Below are 21,289 nucleotides of genomic sequence, written 5' to 3' on the forward strand. Positions count from 1 at the left end.
CGTCCCCCCCCTTATGCCGGCTATCCACAATTGCACCAATCGACAAGTCAGCAATATGACATCCAACAATAACACCTTTCTCGAATTCAGTCAGTTCGGCTCTACGTGCTATGATGAGAATAGCTAACTTGTGTGACTCACATGCCTTCCTTAAATACCGCTTGGTTGTTTGCTGTAGGGTTTTAGGCGCATCAGCGACCCAGACTATATTGCGCCGTATACAGGGTGTTTCAAAAGTGATGATCAATAATTTAAAGGTGAACTGTACAGACTACAATATGCAAAGAAAACCTAGTAAACATGGGTTCTTAAGTGAATCGTTTTGGAGATATTGCACATTTCTAGTTGGGATCCACCACTGACAAAGTGAACTGCACAGAGTTGGGATCCACCACTGAATTGTTTGTTTAGGTTAGGTTATGCTCATTCTCTCCCTTTCCCCTTCTCAATGCTCTGAGACGTAGCAGGCATACGAGTACTTCAAAGAGGCGCCACAGTAGCCAAGTGGGAAGGAGCAGCAGTGCGTAGCACACGCTTCTTGATTAGACCGGGGTTCGAGCCCGTCACCACCAAATACGGAGGATGCGGAAAGGTCAAGGAATGACTACCGCATATTCCGGAGCAATATGGCCTTAGTTGCTAATGCTCCAAATAACAAACAAACAAACAAACCAAATACGGAGGATGCGGAAAGGTCAAGGAATGACTACCGCATATTCCGGAGCAATATGGCCTTAGTTGCTAATGCTCCAAATAACAAACAAACAAACAAACCAAATACGGAGGATGCGGAAAGGTCAGGGAATGACCACCGCATATCTCGGAGCAATATGGCCTTAGTTGCTAATGCTCCTAAAAACCAAATAACAACAACTTGTCAAAGGATAGTCAACATGGAAAGAGGTTACAGCAACAAAGAGTATGCGGACATGCACTTCATGTATGATAAAACCAACGGCAGTGCACTCGAGGCTGCACGTTTGTACCAAGAAGCATTTCCCCGCCGAAGGCAGCCCAACAGGCGCATATTCATCAGGGTACATCAACACCTTAGAGAACATGGGCGCTTCGCACATGGAGTACGAGCAGGTAGGCCCAGAAGCATAACACCTGCTGTTGCAAGAATGTTCTCGCAGACCTCTTGATGATGTTCCACTTCAGTAACTCCAGAACATGTGGTTTATGTATGATGGTGCACCGGCACATTTTTCTCGAGTTGTAACTCGGTATCTAACTAGAAGGTATGGTCAACAGTGGATAGGTAGAGGTGAGCCTGTAATGTGGCCTCCCAGATCACCACACTTAAATCTTATGGATTTTTGTATCGGTGTAAAGTCATGTAAAAAGCTTGGTGTACACTTCTGACATTAACACAATTGAGGAATTGCAGCGTTAAGTTGAAGGAGCCTTTAAACAAATTAGAAATGACGCAGGAATGCCTGAGAGGATTCGCAACTCAATGCAAAGAAGACTATAAAGCTGCGTACGGATGCAAAGACAGCATCTTGAACACCTTTTGTAACATCCTGTAACATCTGTAAAATCCTATGGTGTTGAAATCAAAAATGTATTATCTTATGTTTCATAAAACCACCCTTAGCAAAGGATTCACAGCTTTTTGACAAACTAGTGCTTCCATAGTCAGTGGCGCATCTTAAGAGAAAATGCGCATTATCTCGAAAACGGTTCATTTGCGGCCCGATGTTCACTGAGACTTTTTTGTTTATTTTAGTTTGTACTTTTCACCTTTCAATTATTGACCATCTTTTTTGAAACACCCTGTATATTACGTTTGTAAACTGCGTTCTGTGGTTCGATTTTTCTGTTTGCTGGACGAAAAATCTGAGTTTCAAGGAGAAAATCCATGCTACCCTCGCTCGAGACCGACTAACTCAAGCATGTTGTGAAAAAGGCCCATAAAAATTCCTCGCCTCATTAACGGGTTTCGAATTCAGGTCTCTTCCTCCCGGTGGGGAGAGGGAGATGATTATACCAACTGTGCTATCCAAAAGGGTTTAAATATCGGTCTGAGTCACTTATTTATCCGGGAAGGTCCAATGGATTATGAGTGTTCGGATATTCTTTGGAAAGTACTGTAATATCATGAAGCCTTCTATACAGGTCAACGAAAAGCTTAAAATATTACTTAAATTAAGGTGATATAAGGGTATTTCCAAGGTTAGACTGCTACGCATAAATAAAGTACTCGCAAAAATATACTAAAAATAAGAATTATTTTTTACGGATAATTCAAAAATATATTTTTTATCAACTGCCAACTTATTTGTCATCTGTTATTAATTTTGTTATCAACTGTCTCCTTTTCAAGGAAAAGGCCCAGGTTGGAGTCTCGTCAATGATACGAGAATTTATGGGTTTTTAAACAACGCGGCTGAGTTAATCGGTCTCAGGCGAAGGCTGCACAGTTTTTTTTACCCTGGAAACGGGTTATTTGGGCCAACAAATAGGCCAATCGACCGCAGGCCATACTCAATTTACAGATACAGTACACTGTCACCCCACAGCCTTAGTTGTCTCGGCGCTTAACATATAGGCATAGTTTTCATTCCAGCTCTCTCAAAGCTTGGAAAGCTGGAATGAAAGTGACCCACCACTCATATGCATTGTGACCTAGCAATATTGAGCACTCATCAACCCTTTGGTGCATTGGTGACTCAGTAAGCGATGAAAATTCTTCTCTAACGGCATTCAGGCAGCACTAGATTCGCGATGGAAGACGTGTATTATAAAGAGGAGGAGACTACGCTTTGTAAAATAATTTTATATTCCATAGGTTTCAATAAGGAACTGTTTCACTTTCGCTATTTTTATCTGTACAACTCTCACACAGGAGAAAGGGTAAAGTAGATAACGGATTATCAGATGTACGATACTATCACTGAAAATAACAGGAATAAATACTTTTCAGTATTTCTTTTTAAACTCAATATAAGTGAGACTTATAATAATATTCTTCCAAAAATTGATGCTATAAGATTCCATCACGTACATATTTTTCTTGATCTCTCTGATTTTATGACTATAACATAACTTTCGGTCAATAAAATTCTTACTTTTTGATGAAAGAACAATGGAAAAACAATTTTCCACACATTTGCAATTGAAATCAAAAATTAGATTGTGTTTTTTGAAATTTTTTTTGTCCCTATATAAACGCACACCAAATACAGTATATCATCTATACTAAGTGATCACTGAATTATGACCACCTGTCAAATACCGTGTTGAGTCACCGTTCGCACGGATAACAGCCACTGTTCACCTAGAAATTGACTACACTAATGTCTGAAAATGTCGGTAGCGATACGCAGGAATGCTGACTGCAAGACTTTTCACTGTCGGAATAGTATGACGGTTGCGTACCCATGCGCCTCACTTACCGTTCCAAAACATCCTGTGCAATTTTTGGAATGGGATTCAATTCGATTAAGGTTAAGAGAATTTAGAGGCCAATCAAGAAGGGTGATATCTTCACTGTGTTCGAACCACTCGTGAACACTGCGGGCCCGATGACACGGCGAATTATCGTCTTGGAAGATCCTGTTTATGTGCAGGAAAAAATGCAACATGGCAGAGTGCACATGATCTCCTAAGAGCTGCCGATCGAAAACGATGCCCCATATTAAGCAACTACCGATACCTACCTGGATAGTGGGCACCATACACGATGGGTTCATGGACTCGTGTTGCTTGCGACACACACGAAGACGTCCATCGGCGTACTGCACCAGGTATTTGGACTCATCCGACCGACACACTCGCTTCCAGTCCTCCAGTGTCCAACCAGCGTGTTCTTGACACCACAGCATTTGCCGTCGAGGATGATCAGCGGTGAGGAGCGGGTATCTCTTGGGTCATCTGCTATGGAACCCCATACGCCTGAATGTGGGGCGCATCGTCATTTTGGATACTGTTCTTGCACTTCCCATATTGTATTGCATCGGATTTAACTCCCTGCGAAGTGTCACACAGTGACCTGCCGCTGAGCCTGTACAACGCACTTCACCCTTCGCTCATCACGACCCTGCATAATCCTTTACATTTCTATCGGTGGGAGGTGGTTTCAGCCAATCGACACCATTCTTTGTACACATTAATCACAGTGGGCCGTGAGCAACAGACAAGATGTATCGTTTCCTATATGGAAGCACTCGATGTACAGTTCCCACAATAATGCCCTTTTGAAACTCCACGATATCTTCGCTACGTCCCATAATTTCTACTTTATCACTATAACTTGCACGACCAGATGCAAATTACCACTGCTTTAGCGTACGAAGCTGTTTGGCCTTTTATACTTCGAGATATGCGGCATAGTCCATTACGGATGGGGTTGTCATTATTCAGCGATTACTCAGTGTACGTTATAACGTATAATGTTCAATTCAGGAGCGGTTGCTGTCTCTCACTATGTGGGTGTCACAAATGTACGGGCGATACAAAATTGTACAACTTGTTTTTTTTTTTAATTTCTTTCAGAGAACAGGCATCAATTTGCTCTACTGGCAAATTTCGGAATTCAAACAGCTGTCACATCGGCAAATCAAAATGATTCTGATTACGACAGTTCGTTTACCTGAAGTCTCGAAAATATTATATCGATTAAAGATTTAATGCTAATTTAAATCTGGCTAAGATTTAATGGAAAATTCATCTAGCCAAATAGGAAATTTGTACCATATTAATTTTAATATGACCTCCGAGGAGTTTCTGAAATATAATAGTAAGACTGCGGAAACTAACTTATTGAAAAGCGTCGCAAGTAAAAAAATATTCTTTTAAGTCCAAAGTTCCTAATTAATAAATTATGTTTATGCTGCGTAAACATGAAATTATAAATATATCATTTATTTATAATCTAAACTTGTTTTTTTAGATCATAAATTTGTACCTGAAAATTTACTTCATTTGACCTAATCGGTTGCTTATCACAAAACTCACCTGTTTGATTTTGCACACCCTTTCCTATCTATCCCATTTTAGTACCGCAAAGATATTTTTCTGTTTAATCACATTATCGAATCGCTGACCGCTCTTCCTGTGAAAATTCCCGTGTGAAGCCAAAAGGAAGGAAATCAGCCATTTCACCTTTTATTTCCTTCAAAACAAAGTGAAATTTCCTTAAAAAGGGAAATTTAACCTACAATTAATTTCACTTAATATAATACAGAACTCGGTATAATCATAAATTGAAATTTACAATTAAAATGTATATTTATTTGTTTATTTATAACGGTCTTCATTGTGTATCTACTTTTGTATTTGCTATTTAGAATAAATGTCCAAAAACAAAGAGACTGCACATCTTGGATTTCTACTTCCTGTCTCTCATAGTAAAGTGCTCAGTCATGCTTCTATTAATTAATTTATTTAAAATACATTCGTTGTAGCGTAAAATCAAATGATTTTGCAACATTCAATAAAAATAAATAATTTTTTATCATCTGGCAAATATCGTAGACGAAAAATGTGCACATTTTTCGTCTACTCTGTTGGCCACCACCGAATTTCACTGCTGGTAATGTTGAAGTCCTCATGCATATCTTTTATATCCCGGTTTTAACGCTGCCCTCTAAGATAATACATACCATTAGGAAAATATAGCACGAGGAAGATGGCGAGGTAGACGAATATGGAATTGGTTAGGTTAATAACGTAAAAAAAAAAAAAAAAAAAAAAAAATTGCATAACGAAATGTTTTTTGCCAATAAGAAAGGACCTGTGGCAGTGGCCACATAATCCATAACTTTTCCATACCGTGTGGGAAAGATCTGGGTTGAAATCCCAACAACGGCTTGAGTAACTTTTATGGGCTTTTTTTCACAAAGTATCCTGATCGGTCTGAGTGACGACAGTTCCCCCCCCCCTCCAGCAGCTCTTAGTTTTACCTACAGGAAGACAGGCAAACCGACTATAGAATATATGGGCAATTAATAAATACAATACATTGCATGTGTTTAAACTTCGGCTCAGCCTTCAATAAAAAAAAATAATAATAAAAAAAAGACTTTACAAAAACTAAAAAAAAAAAAAAAAATGTTTTTTTTTTTTTTTTTTTTTTTTTTGAAGGCATAGATTCGAATCGGTTCGAAGAGAGAGAAACACTTATGGGTTCTTTGTTTCTTTCACACATATTTTTCTCTTCGAGACATATGGCAGTTAATGTTACTTCTATATAATTTTCATTGATACTGTTTGGTTGCTAGCTTTGCAGCTCTATTCAAATATGTCTAAGTATCTTTAGATTAGAGTTTACATGTAATAGAATATAGTTCACTATATACCATTTCTATAAACTATTGAAAACTTTTCTCTTCTATTTCAGGGGATGTCTATTCTTCTTCCCCTTATCTTCTATCCAACTTTCCTTCCAATCCCCATACTTCCCATTCTTATCTCCATTTCCTTTCCCTAAACACCTTGGGGCTCCCAGGCTTTCCTGATAGCCCCAATACCAGAGAGTCTCTGGTGATAAAGTTGTCCCTGGCGCGCCTTCTCGTGGCTAAGGTTGGGGGACAGGGGACCTGGTTTTCCATCCCCTGGCTCCGAAGTCGCCAGGTGCCAGCACTCAACACTCAACATAACACCACACATGTTATGTTGAGTGTTGGCTTCTTGCCTTTTCAGATGCTACAGCGGTATATAGGAGAAATCTTGCAGACTGCAATTAAAACAAACACATTTTTCTTTCACATAAGCAAAATTAGTTTGTTTCAAGGGTGGCATGTTTACCTCTTCCACAAACTAAGACTTTTCGTCCAGCGCAACAGGCAATCCGACCACAGACTACACGATTTGCAGACATCATATATTAATGTCTCAGAGCCTTAATTGCCTTTTTCAATAATGTAATAATTTTTTTTCTAGTCCCTTTCCAGTTATAATAAAATCACTTCAATCTAATTACCTTTACATGTAAATTCAGCTGATTAGCAACCGGTCAGATCAGGGTCATTGATACTGATCTAAACTCTACCTTACATCAAGAGGGTACACATAGTTGACTACTTACCGTTTACTACTAACAAACGCAAAGAATTCTTTGCTACTCTTCTTTTCATTCCTTATTCCCTATTCTCTGCATCCCTAATTCCCTAAGCAATTTTACTAAATACTAATTTATACTTATTGTAGAATTCCAGATCCTTTGATAACTTACAATCATTGCATGCAGCTTTCTTCTCTGTTACTAAGACCATCAATTCTTTTGACATCCATTTTGAGGAATATATCTTGGAGGAATTCTCTTGGAATATATCTTGGAGGAATATATTTTAAGGTATATACCTTGAGGAATATGCTTTTGTTGGTACAAAAAGCTTAGCAGTTTTCAAATTAGCTTCCTTGAACATATCCCACTTAGTATTTGTTAAAATGACCATGTCTAAGAAAATTGAAACTACAAATTAAAAATTTTTTCCGTTCCCTTTAATAGTAGTTATTTCTTTGAATAAATCCCACATTGCACACTGTGATATACTTGCCAGTGGCTCCCTTTCTGCCATTCGGCTGATCAGAGTCCTAATATCTTATGAATCTCGCTAATATTTTGGAAAAAAAAAAAAAAACAGTTCTTTTCCCACGTGGCATCTCTGACATGTCGATACAGAATGCCCTGGAAAATAAGTCCCAAAAATCGAATCTAATCTTGAAGTTTCGCCTTACCGTTTATTCAAAAAAGAGGCAATATCTGATTACAAACAAAACCCCAAAGGCGGAGTGTTTTTGCTAAGTTGCAAATCGAATTGAATCGAGTCAAAAGTCCTAATTTGAACCTAACCTTGAAGTTTAACCCTACTGTTTATCCAAAAAAGATCATTCGATTTGCTGATTGGAAGCAAGTTAAAACTCTCTGAGATCTTTATTTTTATTAATGTTTTATTTTTTTCTCCTAATATATATTATTATTATTATTTAGTAATCAAAGTATTCACCGTTAGAGGTCATGTCACGAGTACAGTCATTTTTTTTTACCCTTCAGTGCTTCTAAAAAGCTGTTATGATAATACACATTGTGCCACACGAATTGCTTATCGCCTGACTGCGTCTGCCTCTCATTTTTTGTTAATATAAGTGGAAGGCAAAGAAACCGATCTAAGAAATACTCTATGCACTCAACATCTTGAAAAAATAAAATAAAAATAAAAAAGGTAAACAAAGGCTTTCGAGCTAAAATAAAATATTACTTAAAATTCGAACTGGGGTAACTTCTTTTTCCTGCGTTCCCGTAGTACTGTAAGTTAGAAGTTCGATTCCCCCATCCCCCTTTTGAACTGTTCCAGTAGTACAGTAATCCAGCAGTAAATAAATTACTCCGAGATCGTTCTGGGAATTATACTAAAACAGCTATTTTGTCAATTCAGTTATTCAATAATTGTTATTGCTTCGATAACACAAATATCGAAGCAATAACAATTATGACTTTTTGTTTAGTCACTTTACTCATTTGGACAGGTCTGGGTTCGATTCAGGTTGACGACTAGAGAAATTTCTAAAGTCCTCTTCATTCGAAGCTGCATTTAGTCGATCTCAAGTGGAAGGTGTAGGGTTTTCAGTCCGCACAATACGCAAATCGGCCCGTGAACACCCCCCCCCCCCCTTCTACAGACACAATACACTTCAAGAGTTCGGGAGGGTTGAGTCCCGAGGAAATTAAAACGTGAGACTATTTGTGCACTTAACATTTTTGAAAATAAAAAACTGGGATGTTAATTGGTTTAGGTATTCAAGACACTCATACGCATCCATGGTTTTCAGAGTTTTATAGCTGCTTAGTCAATGGAGCAGCAGTGCGTAGCACACACTTCTTGATTAGACCAGGGTCCGTGACCACCAAATACGGAGGATGCGGAAGGTCAGGGAATGACCACCGCATATCCCCAGCCCGGATAAAGGTGAGGGTTGGCGTCAGGAAGAGCATGCGGCCGTAAAAATTTCATGCCAAAACAGTAAAAACGCTGAACTCATACATATAATGGGAAAAAGGCGAGGACAAAAAAAAAAAAAAAAAAATATGCTTAGTCAATGTGTGAAGAATCAAAATTACGTAAGGTCGACGTCGATTTTTTTTTTTTTTTTTTTTTTAAATCAATTCACCAATCACTAAAAATAAATTTTATGGATATTATGAAAAATTATTTACGGCGACAAACAAACTTATTTTTGAGTAATATCAAGACGTTTCAAAAGGACTTCAATCCGTAAAGTTTAACGCCAGGAAGTACTCATAAAAAAATAAATAAAATAAAAAGTGACATAAAAGTCACGTTGTACTGGTCTTGAAGAATTACGTATGCATTATAGATGTGTGATACCACTGGAAGCATGAAACTAGTGAAAAAATGTGTGCTAGGGAGCACAGTAATAAGTATTACGCGCTCAAACATAACGGTGTGTCCATAATCAAACAAGCTTACCACAGTACATGTGAGGTATGATCAAAACGTTTTGAGGACTTGAGATTGCACTGTCATAGTAGTTGGAACTTGTCGCAATATGTTCGATGACTCAATAAGGCAGAGTAACGCATGAATCACCTTTATTTGGGTTAGTCGGAATTAGCGTGCATTGTTTGAATAGGTGTTTTATGTTTCGTTGCATTTTAAAATGAGTGATTTTGCTGAGCACCGAATTTGCATCAAATTTCTTTTTGTTTCCCCACGAAATGTTAAAAACAGCTTTCGAGGAAGATGACATGAGTGTTTCGCAAAGTTTAAAGAAAGCCGCTTGTCTGTCGAAGATAATCCTCGCTCTAGCCGCCCTTCAACTTCAAAAACAAATGATTCAGTCTGATAGAAGAGATCGACGTTTAACTATCTGCGAAGCTGCTAGTGAAATTGGTGTTTTTATTGGACATGTCAATCTATTTTAACACATTTGAGAATAAGATGCGTTTCAGACAAATTTGTGTCTCGCGTCTTTACTGATAATCAGCTACAGAGAGCTCTGGTATTACTGGTAACGAATCGTGGGTGTTTTAGATATAGACCCAGAATCAAAGGAGTCGTCCTTGGAATAAAAGACTCCGTCCTCTACAATCCCCCCCCCCCCAAAAGATAATCCTGATCAAACGTAATTATGCTTATCGTATTTTTTCGCTCATGGGGTATTGGTCATTATGAATTTGTTCCGCGTGGTCAAACAATGAACCAAGACTATTACAAAACAGTTCTACGACAATTGAGCAAGAAACAGGCCGCAAAAGTGGGAATTGGTGCTTGCACCATGACAACGCCCCTGCACATTCTGCGCTTTCCATTACAGAATTTATTGGAGAGCACGCCATCACTGTGGTCCTCCATTCGTCATATTCATCGGATTTAACTCCCTGCGATTTTTTTCTCTCAAGCTTAACTCCATTGAAAGATGCGATCAAGAAGTAGTGACAATTCCAAAAGAAGCGTATCAGGAATGCTTCTAGGATTTGCAGGTACACCGGTGTATACAACGTCAAGGAGACTACTTCGAAATAGATCTAATCGAATAGCCGGTAAACTTCATCGTTTTCCAAATATCAGCTCAGTCCCCAAACTTTTTAATCACACCTCACATTGATCTTTTTATTTCGTTTTTGATTTATATCCATTCAAAAGAACAGTTCCAATCTTTTCAAAACTAAATTAAAATCACATCAAAATGAGAAGAGATTTGTATAAAATATGAATACATACGATATATTCTTTAAATCTCCTTAATTTTTCTTAGAATGCTGCATTTTTACGGAAAGCTGAATATTTTTACAGACATGTCCAATTTCAGCTCTTTAAGAACTGTCTGTAAATTTACCGATGGTTGGCAATTCTGGAAGGGAGAGAGATGCATCGAAATTGTCATGCATTTTTATGGGCATATTTAAAATGGTACATTCAGCAATTTCTGTGATGGGAACCGTCACAAACAGCACAGAACTAATAACGCAGTAAGGAATGAAATTACAAATTGAATATCTACCTTACCATCAAGAACAAATCGAAATATCCTTGAACTATCAGAATAAAATCTTTAAAACCTGAAGCTATTTTTGCGATTCTTTATATAAAGATGGAACTAACCCTTGGTGGGAAAAGGAGGAAGCGAAAATACATAAAAATAGATGGTAGGATAAAGAGGATTTTGAATATAGAAAAATTCGGAATCAACATTTGTCAGTTTTACTTTTAGCACAAGGTTCGTTGATTTAGCACAGGCGGCATCACAGCATCTGGCAGCCCTGGAAGAAAGATTTTACTCTCAATAACACTGACCTCAAAACCTTGTGCCACTAGTAAGGCACGCTGTTTCGTAACACTAAAACATTTGCATAAAAATTCATCATTTTGCTGCTCATCCAAGTCAAGAAATGATAATATTGACCAGCTTTGACTTGCTGTATCCAGTTTAGAAACAAATATATTTTCAGTTTAGGTCATCTGTAATGATCACTTTGCGCCTGTAAATGGATTTTAGTTAGGAATATTAGTTTATAGATATTCTAGATCATAAAGCGCAAACTGAAATTCTACTCTACAATTCATAATAATTTGCTGAAATTACTGTTTCTACGAATGACCAATATTGTCACGTACGTCACACCTGCTCCCCCTTTCCCTCCATCAATTCAGTTTCATAGTTTCATGGCCGACGACTGGTTGGGAGTAACTTCCGGTGTCACAGGACGTTTTTTTTTTTTTACCGGGAAAGTGCAGAATTATAACGTTCTGGAAAGGAAATCGCCATGAGGTATGACGTCACAGTAGCATACATATAAAGTTGGATTGTCAAGTAGCTGATGGCAATTGCAGGTTGAGCTAATCAAGACAGTCATGACCAACTCCAAATTACTCTTCGCTTGTTTCTTTCTTCTGGGGATTTGGACTGCTTCTGCAAAGAGGACAGCCGAATGCATTCTGAAAGGAAATGGAGTCGACGGTAGGCTTGTTCTTCACCAATATGTAAGTAAGCACAGAAAAGCATAATTAATTCTGATATGTATATTATCCCCTCGGTTGATAGTGAGTAATTTTCTGTTTCAAACTACCATGAACTAACGCAAGCGCAACCCGTCAAAATTAATGGTAAGGAAAAGTTCTTAGACTTGGAATAAATAAAGGATGAAGTGGTTTGAACGAGTATACTGGAGAAGACCATTAGGAACTTAAATAGAAAAAAAATTACTTTTTTTTTCTTTGATGCTTAATGCACCTACCTTAAAAACAGTAGGTGCAAATTATATCTGGCGCATGTTCCTGATATCACAAAATTACTGAGCTAAGGTTTCCAGGGAAATAGGGAGAAAAAAGCCGATATTTTAAAATTTAATATTCATTTATTAAGATTTAAGTCTTTGCATTTTTATGTATACGAGTTTCTTTCTTTTGACCGAAGACAATTTCGAGAGATTATTATAATTTTTTTTTTTTTTCCCAACACCAATTACATCAAACGAGGAAAATTAAACTTTTTTTTTTTTTTGTTTCACAAGCGATTATACCTCTTAATTGCAACAATTATATTAGTGATTCTTTCAATGTTAAGTTTCCGGACCGAAGGACTGGAAGGAATGGACTGATAATGAAGCTCCAGAAAGTTTTGATCTAATATTTGGAGAGAATCACAGTAGTTCTAGCGCTGTAACTCCAATTTCTTAATCAAATGGTACCCATAAAGAAGGATATTAAATGTTATACATAAAAAAAAAAAAAACCCAAAACTCACTGAGGTTTCAACAGACCTCATTATCGACATGTCTTTTATTTCATGGGATCACAGTATAAGCAAAATGATGCAAGGGGGCAAACTCATCTACCATCAATAAAAAAAAAAAAAAAAAAAACGTCACTTTGACTCAGTTGATTTACCTATTTATTCTAAGTATTTTTTATTTACATTATAAAATGATTGTAAGATATTAAAATACAATTGATTTCGACGGGGGGGGGGGAACAGAAAGAACAAAATTATTTTCAAATAACCTTATATTAATATCAATCACAAAACTCTTAAGTACTGTATATAGAAAACACTGTATTGCTTAAAAATTGAGCAGCTTGCTAATAATGCATATTTTATGGGAGTTTGAAAGGTGTAGTACAAAACAAACAGGATTTTTCTTTTTTATTTTTACAAAAAAAAAAAAATCTGAATGATAACAGTGCTAGACAATGATTTATGTTGTTTTGGGCTATGATCCGATTCCACTTCTAATACATGCGCAATGCAACAAACATTTAACCTGTGCTTCAGCTACAATAAACAGTATATGGTAACTTATGTGATATATATATGAAAAACATTCAGTATCTAAGCAGGATATTATGCCCAATTTCTATTGTTTCGATTTTAATGAAATTTGGGAGGAATCGACAAATCTTTCTAAAAGAGCCAAATATAAAATTTTATGATAATCCATCCAGTAGAAGCCGAGTTATGGCATGCGTACGGACGGACAGACAGATGTGCATGGTGAACACAATCGACGCATTGTGCATATATATACTAAAGCACTTAAATTATATATTCCGTTCTCAAAAATGTATATTAAAAAAAAAAAAAAAAGCAAACAAATTTTCGTTATTAATGAAATCGACTTACAAAATGTACCGGTTGTCCAAAAAGGTATTAACACTGTCTTATTAAGGAGGGGGGTGGAGAAGAAAACGCGGATTGTAAAATTTTATGTACAAATATAAAACCACCTTATCTCACATCCACGGCTGGGGAGGCATTTCTGTAATGTTAATGAAGTTTTCTTTCATATAAAAAAAAAAAAAAAATTCTGTTTATACTCCGGGACGACCAAACAGTCAGAGGAGTTAACAAGATAGACAGAATACAAGAAACATCACCGTATTCAGCAGTCACGGGCTTGAACCCCGGTTACACAAAGCACGTGTACTTATGCACCCGCGCGCCTGACCACTAGGCTACGGCAGCGCTGCTCACAGCACAGGTCAATATCTAGAGGCCTTACAGTAACAGTCTGTCTGTTCGTCCGCATGTAATACTTCGATTCCAAGTGAATGGATTTTCGAAAATTTTATATTTGATTCTTTCAAAAAGATTTGTTGTGCTGTCTTAAATTTCATTAAAAAATGTACCAACGGAAATTCGGCAATTATCATTATTATTTTTTTTTTTTCCATACCTAAGCTATTTATATACCATGTATCGTAGCTAAAGCACTGGATATTATATTTGTTCCCATGCGCTGATTGGTGAATGCGTAATATGGCGAATGTGCTGATATGAAATGTTCTCAGTTCGCACATAAAAGTCGTTGCGTTGTGCAGATTACCAGTTTACTATATACATAAATAACGAATTATTACTATTTGCTTATTATATTAATTACAGCAGAAACGTTAAATACATGTTATATTTCAACTGTTATTAAAAATTGTATTACTAAAGCGTACTACGATCATTTAATTTATTAAATCAGAGTCTGAAATACTTATTGAATTTCACGCGCTTTTGATAAAAGGTGGAGTGAATAGGTATATGAAGTAAAGTTAAAAAAATTACTTTTTATATAATTTTAAGTAATCAATTAGTAGTTAATTGGTAACAAAATAATTATTTACTTTTCGCTTATAAAAAATTCATAGAAGGAAAAAACTAAATGCAAGAAATGAAAATCTAACCCACCTTAAAATGTATTAACTTACTTAAATATTAGAATCAAGTACTCTAGCAGAATAAACTGGGCAAGCCAATGTTCCTACTTAAAAAAGTAGTCTCTTTAACGTTTAGTTTTATAAATAAAATATTTGAATCAGTTATCATGATATATTATTTACAAAAAATAAATATCATTTATATTTAAAACACGATGTATTAATTATAACAATAATATAATTTACTCATCTCGTAAATTGTTACAGGCAAAATAGTAAATACAGTATATTAGTGGTCACATTGGACAAAATCTCTTATTTCTTGAAAATTAATAAAACGAAATGAAAATTTTTGGATTTTCTTTTCCTACTCGTGTTAGAATTAACATTAACTTTGGAAAGATCCAAAAGTAGATCTAAATGCCTTCCAGGATTTAGGAGGTGACTGAAAAATCTTATTTTTTGATAATTTCGTTCTTAAATATAAATAAATGATCGTTATTACCAGAGATGGACCAAGGTGTTTCTGAGACCCGGGCAGAAAGATTTTTCGCGCCCTTTATTAAGGATATGCAGTATAGACTTTTTTGCCTATTTTTTCTTCTGTTTTTGGAGCCCCTTAAAGAATGGCGACCCGGGTAAGTGTCCTGCAAGCCCGTACCTTAATCCGGCACTGCTTATTACTAGTAATGTACATATTATGGGGTACAATACATGACTAGGGCGCCTCCGTAGCCAGGTGGGAAGAGCAGCAGTGCGTCGCACACGCTTCTTGATTAGACCGGGGTTCGAGCCCGTCACCACCAAATACGGAGGATGCGGAAAGATCAGGGAATGACCACCGCATATTGAGCAATATGGCCTTAGTTGCTAATGCTCCTAAAAAAAAAAAAACCAAATAACATGACTAGTTTTGTTTGTAATGGTGACAGCACCATATGATATGCATTTGTGAGAAATTATTAAATTCAGTTCTCACAAATTTATAAATAAATAAAATAAATGTTAATTAATAATAATAAAATCAACGTACGCAGAGGCGGATTTAACGGCGCGCCCTGGGCCCGACTTCTGAAGGGCCCACGCAAAACCCCAACAAATTAGTTGAACATATTAGTTCAACTAATAGTTGAACTAATATGTTCAACTATTAGTTCAAAACTTTGTGATTATTATTATGCTATTATTAATTATATTATACATATATTATATTCAAATTTTATTGGAAATAAAACATTAATAGTACATAATATTTTTTATTTATTTAAAAATATGGTTAACATGTATTTTTATTTTCCCCGTCTCTCTTTTTTTTAAGGGGCCCAATATTTTTTTCTGCGCCCGGGGCCTCAACCAACCTTAAAGCGCTCCTGAACGTACGGAATCTAGAGGTTCTAGAAAGTGTTAGCACACTAACATTTTAGTTCACCCATTATGTCATGACTTACACATCAGTGATTCGATCGTTACTTTACACAGTAACTCCATCTGTGGAGTTTGGAATGAAACAATCCATGATACTGAAGGTAACTTCATGGCGCTTATCAAGCTATCACATTTTATGGAACCTCTCTCTCACGCGCGCTCACACACACTCGGTCACTCTTTGTTAATGAAAAACCCTCAAGGAAAAATTTAGAAATTTATATTAACGTAAACAACAAAAAAATGAATTCCTAAGCTGACGAATGCACTTTTACGCTTTAAGGAAACACCTTAAGGGAAAAAACCGAACAGAATTTGAAATATGGAAATACTAGGTTGAGTAAAGAGCACTCCGCCCTACTTAACAATGAAAGCGAAACAAACACCAAGAAGGAAAAATATAAATAAAAAAGTAAATAACCATCAAAGTACTAACAGCAGTGACTGTAGTTTAAAACAAGTTGAATAAAAACTAGGAATGACTTATCTTTTCGAGATAAATCTATGACGTCATCCGGCCTAATTTAAATTATAATATACCAGATATATATATAAAGAAATTAGAATAAAAATTAAATATTTTTTATTTGATTTTTATTTTAATTTTTTTATATTTCAAGCATCATGTAGACTTGTAGAGGAATATGCCTTTTGCTGTCTCTGATGTTTGCTTTATTTTATTTTTTATTTCTATTATTATTAAAGATTCAGTTTTCAACTATTTCAAACATTATTCAAATACAGTGTGTGTGTATATATATATATATATATATATATATATATATGCTTTATTGATAAGAATATAATTATTTATATAACAGATCTTTTATAAATTTAATTAAATTTTTTAAATACATTTATATATATATATATTTTTTTTCAACTGAGAGTATTTAAACTGTATATTTTTCTTTGCAGAAAGAGAACCGCGAAATTACCATTCGTGGGGAGATTTTTGGTTTGTCGCCAGGCCTTCATGGCTTCCATGTTCATGAAATCGGAAACACGGGGAATGGTAAATGCTTTATTTATTTATTTATTTATTTTTTTACAATATTTCACTCCAGAACTGCTTATATGATATTTGGTACAAAAGTCAAGTCCTGACATTTTGGGAAGATGGGAGCTGCTCATCCAAATTTACACAGAATGTTTCTGAAATGTTTACGCTGGAGAAGAGGGAATAGAATGAGAACTTAACCTAAAACTTTCCCCCACAAAAAGACGCGCTGAAAATCTGTTGTCGATCTGACTATCCATATATACATTAAGCATTTCAATTAAAAGATACTGGGATTTGTCATATTTACTTTTATGTTTTGAGGCTATTTATCGTATCGATTTTTTTTTTTTTTTTTGTTTTGGGTCGAAATTTTTAAATTTGATGTTAAAATTGGACTAAGTATTACCATTTAGATTTTATGATTTATAAACTTAAATTGTGCCTACTAACTGCATTTTTTCTCATTGGGAAAATTGGGAACAATCTTCGGTTTAGTCTAAAGTGTGATTGGTGTGCTTCTGAATCGAGCTTCAACTGATTTTTATCAAAAGAAAACAAAACAATACAAGGGTGTAGCGTGAGGAGTCGCGGCCCAACTGCAATAGTATATATGGTACAGGCAAGCACCAAACATCCCATATTAAAAGAAAAAAAAACGTGTCATATGTACTGTATATTATTGTTATTTTTGTCTTTTTCCCGTTCAAATAAAATATGTTCGTTTCAGAACTACACGATGACGTTTTAAGACTGAACCGATGACAAGGAACAACTTTCCCATTACAAATCGTTAAATCTAAGCGGTAACACATAGTCCACTTTTAACATGCAATTCAAAACTTTCTGCCTAAACACGACAAAAGGTCTAAGCCTAAAAATAAGCGCGATATATCGCGGTAGCTTTTAATTGAAACACCCTGTATATATATATATATATATATTTCTTCACGCAGTTTTTATATAGCTTTATGTATTCTACTCCTTCATTTATATATTTTTCATTGTGTTTATATATATACACGCACACACTGAGTGGACAGAAATCATGGGATACCTACCTAGTAAAGGGTAGGCCCAGCTTTCGCCCGGATAAGGGCGGTCACACTGGAGGCATTGAGTCCACTAGTTCACGAAAGCGTTCCACAGGTATTTCCATCAATGCTTCCTGCACCGCTGTCCATAATTCTTTTTGCGTTCCTGGGCGGAGGGTCCAAAGCTCGAACGGACCTTTCCACAGCATCCCAAAGATAGGGTTCATGTCCAGTGAACGGGTAGATATTAGTATTAGTTATTTTATTTATTTTTAACAAGTTTTAATAAATTTTTTAGTCCCGAAGTACAAGGGAAGAAGATTAAAATCCACTGAGTTTGATTTCATGACATTTTCAACACATACGAATATCATATGTACGGTATATTATTTACAAAATATGTTTGCGATAATTTCATTAAATTCATGAAATAGTTTCACGTTGCCAAGTTAAGTTAGGCGTATCAAAGTACAGAAATGCATGTTCTGGAATATCGCAGAGAAATTTTACCAAAACTTTTTATACAGTATATTGCTTTTGTATAAGATTAGGCTAAGTTAAAATTTTACTATAAAGTCATTTCATTGTTCTTGACTAAATTATTCAAGCTTACCAGCGGAAACCCTTTGTGAGCTTGCATAATTATGAGAACTTCTTGTTCTATGAATTTACTAAATAATTTTCTTAAGCTACATCATTTATTAAAGTACCTTTCTTGACAGGATGCAATGCCGCTGGCGGACATTATAATCCACATAATGTGAATCATGGTGCCCCCTATGATCGTGTTAGGTAAGTCAACTCTCAAATTTTTGAAAAAAATAAATAAAATAATAATAATTATCACAACTATTTTATAATTTTGCTGAAAATTTTAATGCAATCTACGCCTGTGTTCACAAATTTTACTTTTAAAATATTTCCATTCTTAAATAATTAGATTATAACACGTATCAGATATAATTTTATATCTGATACCTGTTTTCAAAAATCTTTTATATTATCTTTTATTTATAAATCTTTATTTAAAAACTAAAATTAAATTAAAAATCTTAAATCAAAATCTTTATATTATCTTTTCATTAGGCATATGGGTGACCTTGGTAATCTGAAGGCTGATAGAAACGGAGTAACTTTTGTTAACATCAAAGATCCAGTAATATCCATGTATGGCACTTATTCCATTATAGGCCGTTCTATGGTAGTAAGTAACTCTTTTGTATGATTTATTAAGGGAAAAAGCATTCTTCGATGTGAAATATTCTTTCACTGAGATTACAATGGACTTACCTGATTTGTTTTTCTGGTATACAGGTCCACGCCAACCAGGATGATCTTGGCAGAGGTGGAAACCAAGATAGCCTGACAAGTGGCAATTCAGGATCAAGAGTAGCCTGTTGTGTGATAATCAAAATTTGAATTAATTGTTTCCAAAAGATGAAAGGTATAAAAAGAAATAAGAGTATGTAAAATTTGGGTGAATGGCCTTGTTTTTGACAAGTTCCATGTGTTTTCACAAGGGATGAGTATCATTCAGGGAAAAATAATTATCATTTTAAGTTTGTACTACATATTTTACATTTCCGTGAGAGTACCTTTGAAGACTATTACGGCTGTCCTATACTTAAGATACCATGTTATAGATTTTATTAAAGTTACCTGTAGCCTGTAACTATTTGTAAAATAAAGTCATCACTATATGCTATTTCCATGATTATACTAATACCTATATACATACAGGACGTACAAATAAACATTTCTGATTACATTTTTCCGAGTGTATCTATTTTAGCTACAAGTACATCATTGGTTTCCAGACTATTATTCTTGAACAACTGGTTGTCCGTGAAATCAGAACATTTTAATAAAGGCCACCATCTACTAGTTTTTAAAATGCACACAAGGTTATTCTTCTTACACTTTTTGAATTTTGCAATAATTTAACTGCCCATCCATATATAGAGTATAAGCCCAGTTATCTTGCATTTGTGGAGTTTGAAGGGTGTCAATTGCATGAATTTGCCAGTCGGATGAGCGTTATAGGTGCCACACTATTAGAACAATACTCATACAAAGGCCTCCGTAGCCGAGTGGTCAGGAGCGGGAGTGCCGTGGCATACGCTCTTTGAGTAGACCGGGTTTCAAGCCCATGACTGCTAAATACAGTCCATCTGCCAACCCGCACTGGAACAGCGTGGCAGATTATGGTCTATTTCCCTCAACATGAATTGTTGAGGAGGCTTCCATCCTACAGTGGGTTGATAATGGCTGCAGCTTACCTTTTTTTACGTACAATCAGAAGTATTGTTGTGCAACACTGCACACTGAAATGCTGTAATATGAATTAAAATTCTTAGTCATACTAATGTATACACTAAACTTTATTTCATTTGGCTTTTAAAATAACACTTATTTTAAAACATCACTGAAAAAAACTTATTGAAGATTGTATGTACTTTCATATCAGATCTTTGCAAAAGCCATCATACAAGATGTATGCCATATAGCTGGACTATTACTGTACTTCTCATGAGATATGTTGAGGGTCTAACGGCTCCTGGAATTTCTCCCATCTCCTCGAATGTTCTATGTATTGGTGACAGTACTTTGACAGTACTCTGTCAAAGCCAGAGATTTAGAAGTGTGTGGATCATGTGTAGTGTTATATATTGTGCCCATTGTTTATCTGGCTTATTGGTCGCCAGGCCCCTAATGGAACCCGACGTTGCCCACACCTCGCCACGTAAAGGCTAGCGGGGTGTTATCAGTGAGTCAATTGTACTCTTGCAGGTGCTGCCATTTACTTTCCTGGGATTAGCATTAGCATTAGTAGAGGCATTTGATGCAAGAAAGCAAGCTTATGCAGCATCAGCCAAAAAAAAAAACCCACTTCCACTTCACCCCTCTGATCGTTCAAAATACCTGTCCAGCTGAGCCTTAAACTTATTAAGGCTATCAACCTCCACCACAAGGGATGGAAGTCTGTTCCACCAACCAACCACCCGCTGGCTAAAGGCAAATTTCCGCACGTCTATCCTACATCTGTCTTTCCTCAATTTGAATTTATGCTCTCTCAGGTGATTTTTCTGAGCCAGAGGAAGAATCCCATCAGCATTGAGCATGCTTAAACCATTCAAGGCTTTATACACCTCTATCAGATCACCTCTCTGGTGCCTAGTCTCCAGACACTGTAATTTGCAAAACTTAAGCCTTTC

General features: G+C 35.9%; 1 protein-coding gene across 1 annotated transcript; it reads left to right on the plus strand.

The window, feature by feature from the left end:
• The first annotated feature begins 11,794 nt into the window (after positions 1-11,794).
• Positions 11,795-19,779, plus strand: LOC150081439 (superoxide dismutase [Cu-Zn]-like). Its single transcript, XM_090379296.1, has 5 exons — positions 11,795-11,951; positions 16,959-17,055; positions 18,797-18,866; positions 19,161-19,278; positions 19,389-19,779. The coding sequence occupies exons 1-5, from the start codon at positions 11,823-11,825 to the stop codon at positions 19,491-19,493; spliced, it is 519 nt and encodes a 172-aa protein (XP_090235422.1). The 5' UTR covers positions 11,795-11,822; the 3' UTR covers positions 19,494-19,779.
• Positions 19,780-21,289: the final 1,510 nt, after the last annotated feature.

Source organism: Mastigoproctus giganteus, chromosome 8 (assembly GCF_048544385.1).
Source record: "Mastigoproctus giganteus isolate SK-2022 chromosome 8, ASM4854438v1, whole genome shotgun sequence".
Classification (NCBI taxonomy): Eukaryota; Metazoa; Arthropoda; class Arachnida; order Uropygi; family Thelyphonidae; genus Mastigoproctus; species Mastigoproctus giganteus.

Coding starts and splice junctions, on each gene's coding strand:
- LOC150081439 (XM_090379296.1), top strand. CDS start 11,823: ATGACCAACTCCAAATTACTCTTCGCTTGTTTCTTTCTTCTGGGGATT. Junction 17,056..18,796: donor AATCGGAAACACGGGGAATG/GTAAATGCTTTA, acceptor CTTTCTTGACAG/GATGCAATGCCGCTGGCGGA. Junction 18,867..19,160: donor GCCCCCTATGATCGTGTTAG/GTAAGTCAACTC, acceptor TCTTTTCATTAG/GCATATGGGTGACCTTGGTA.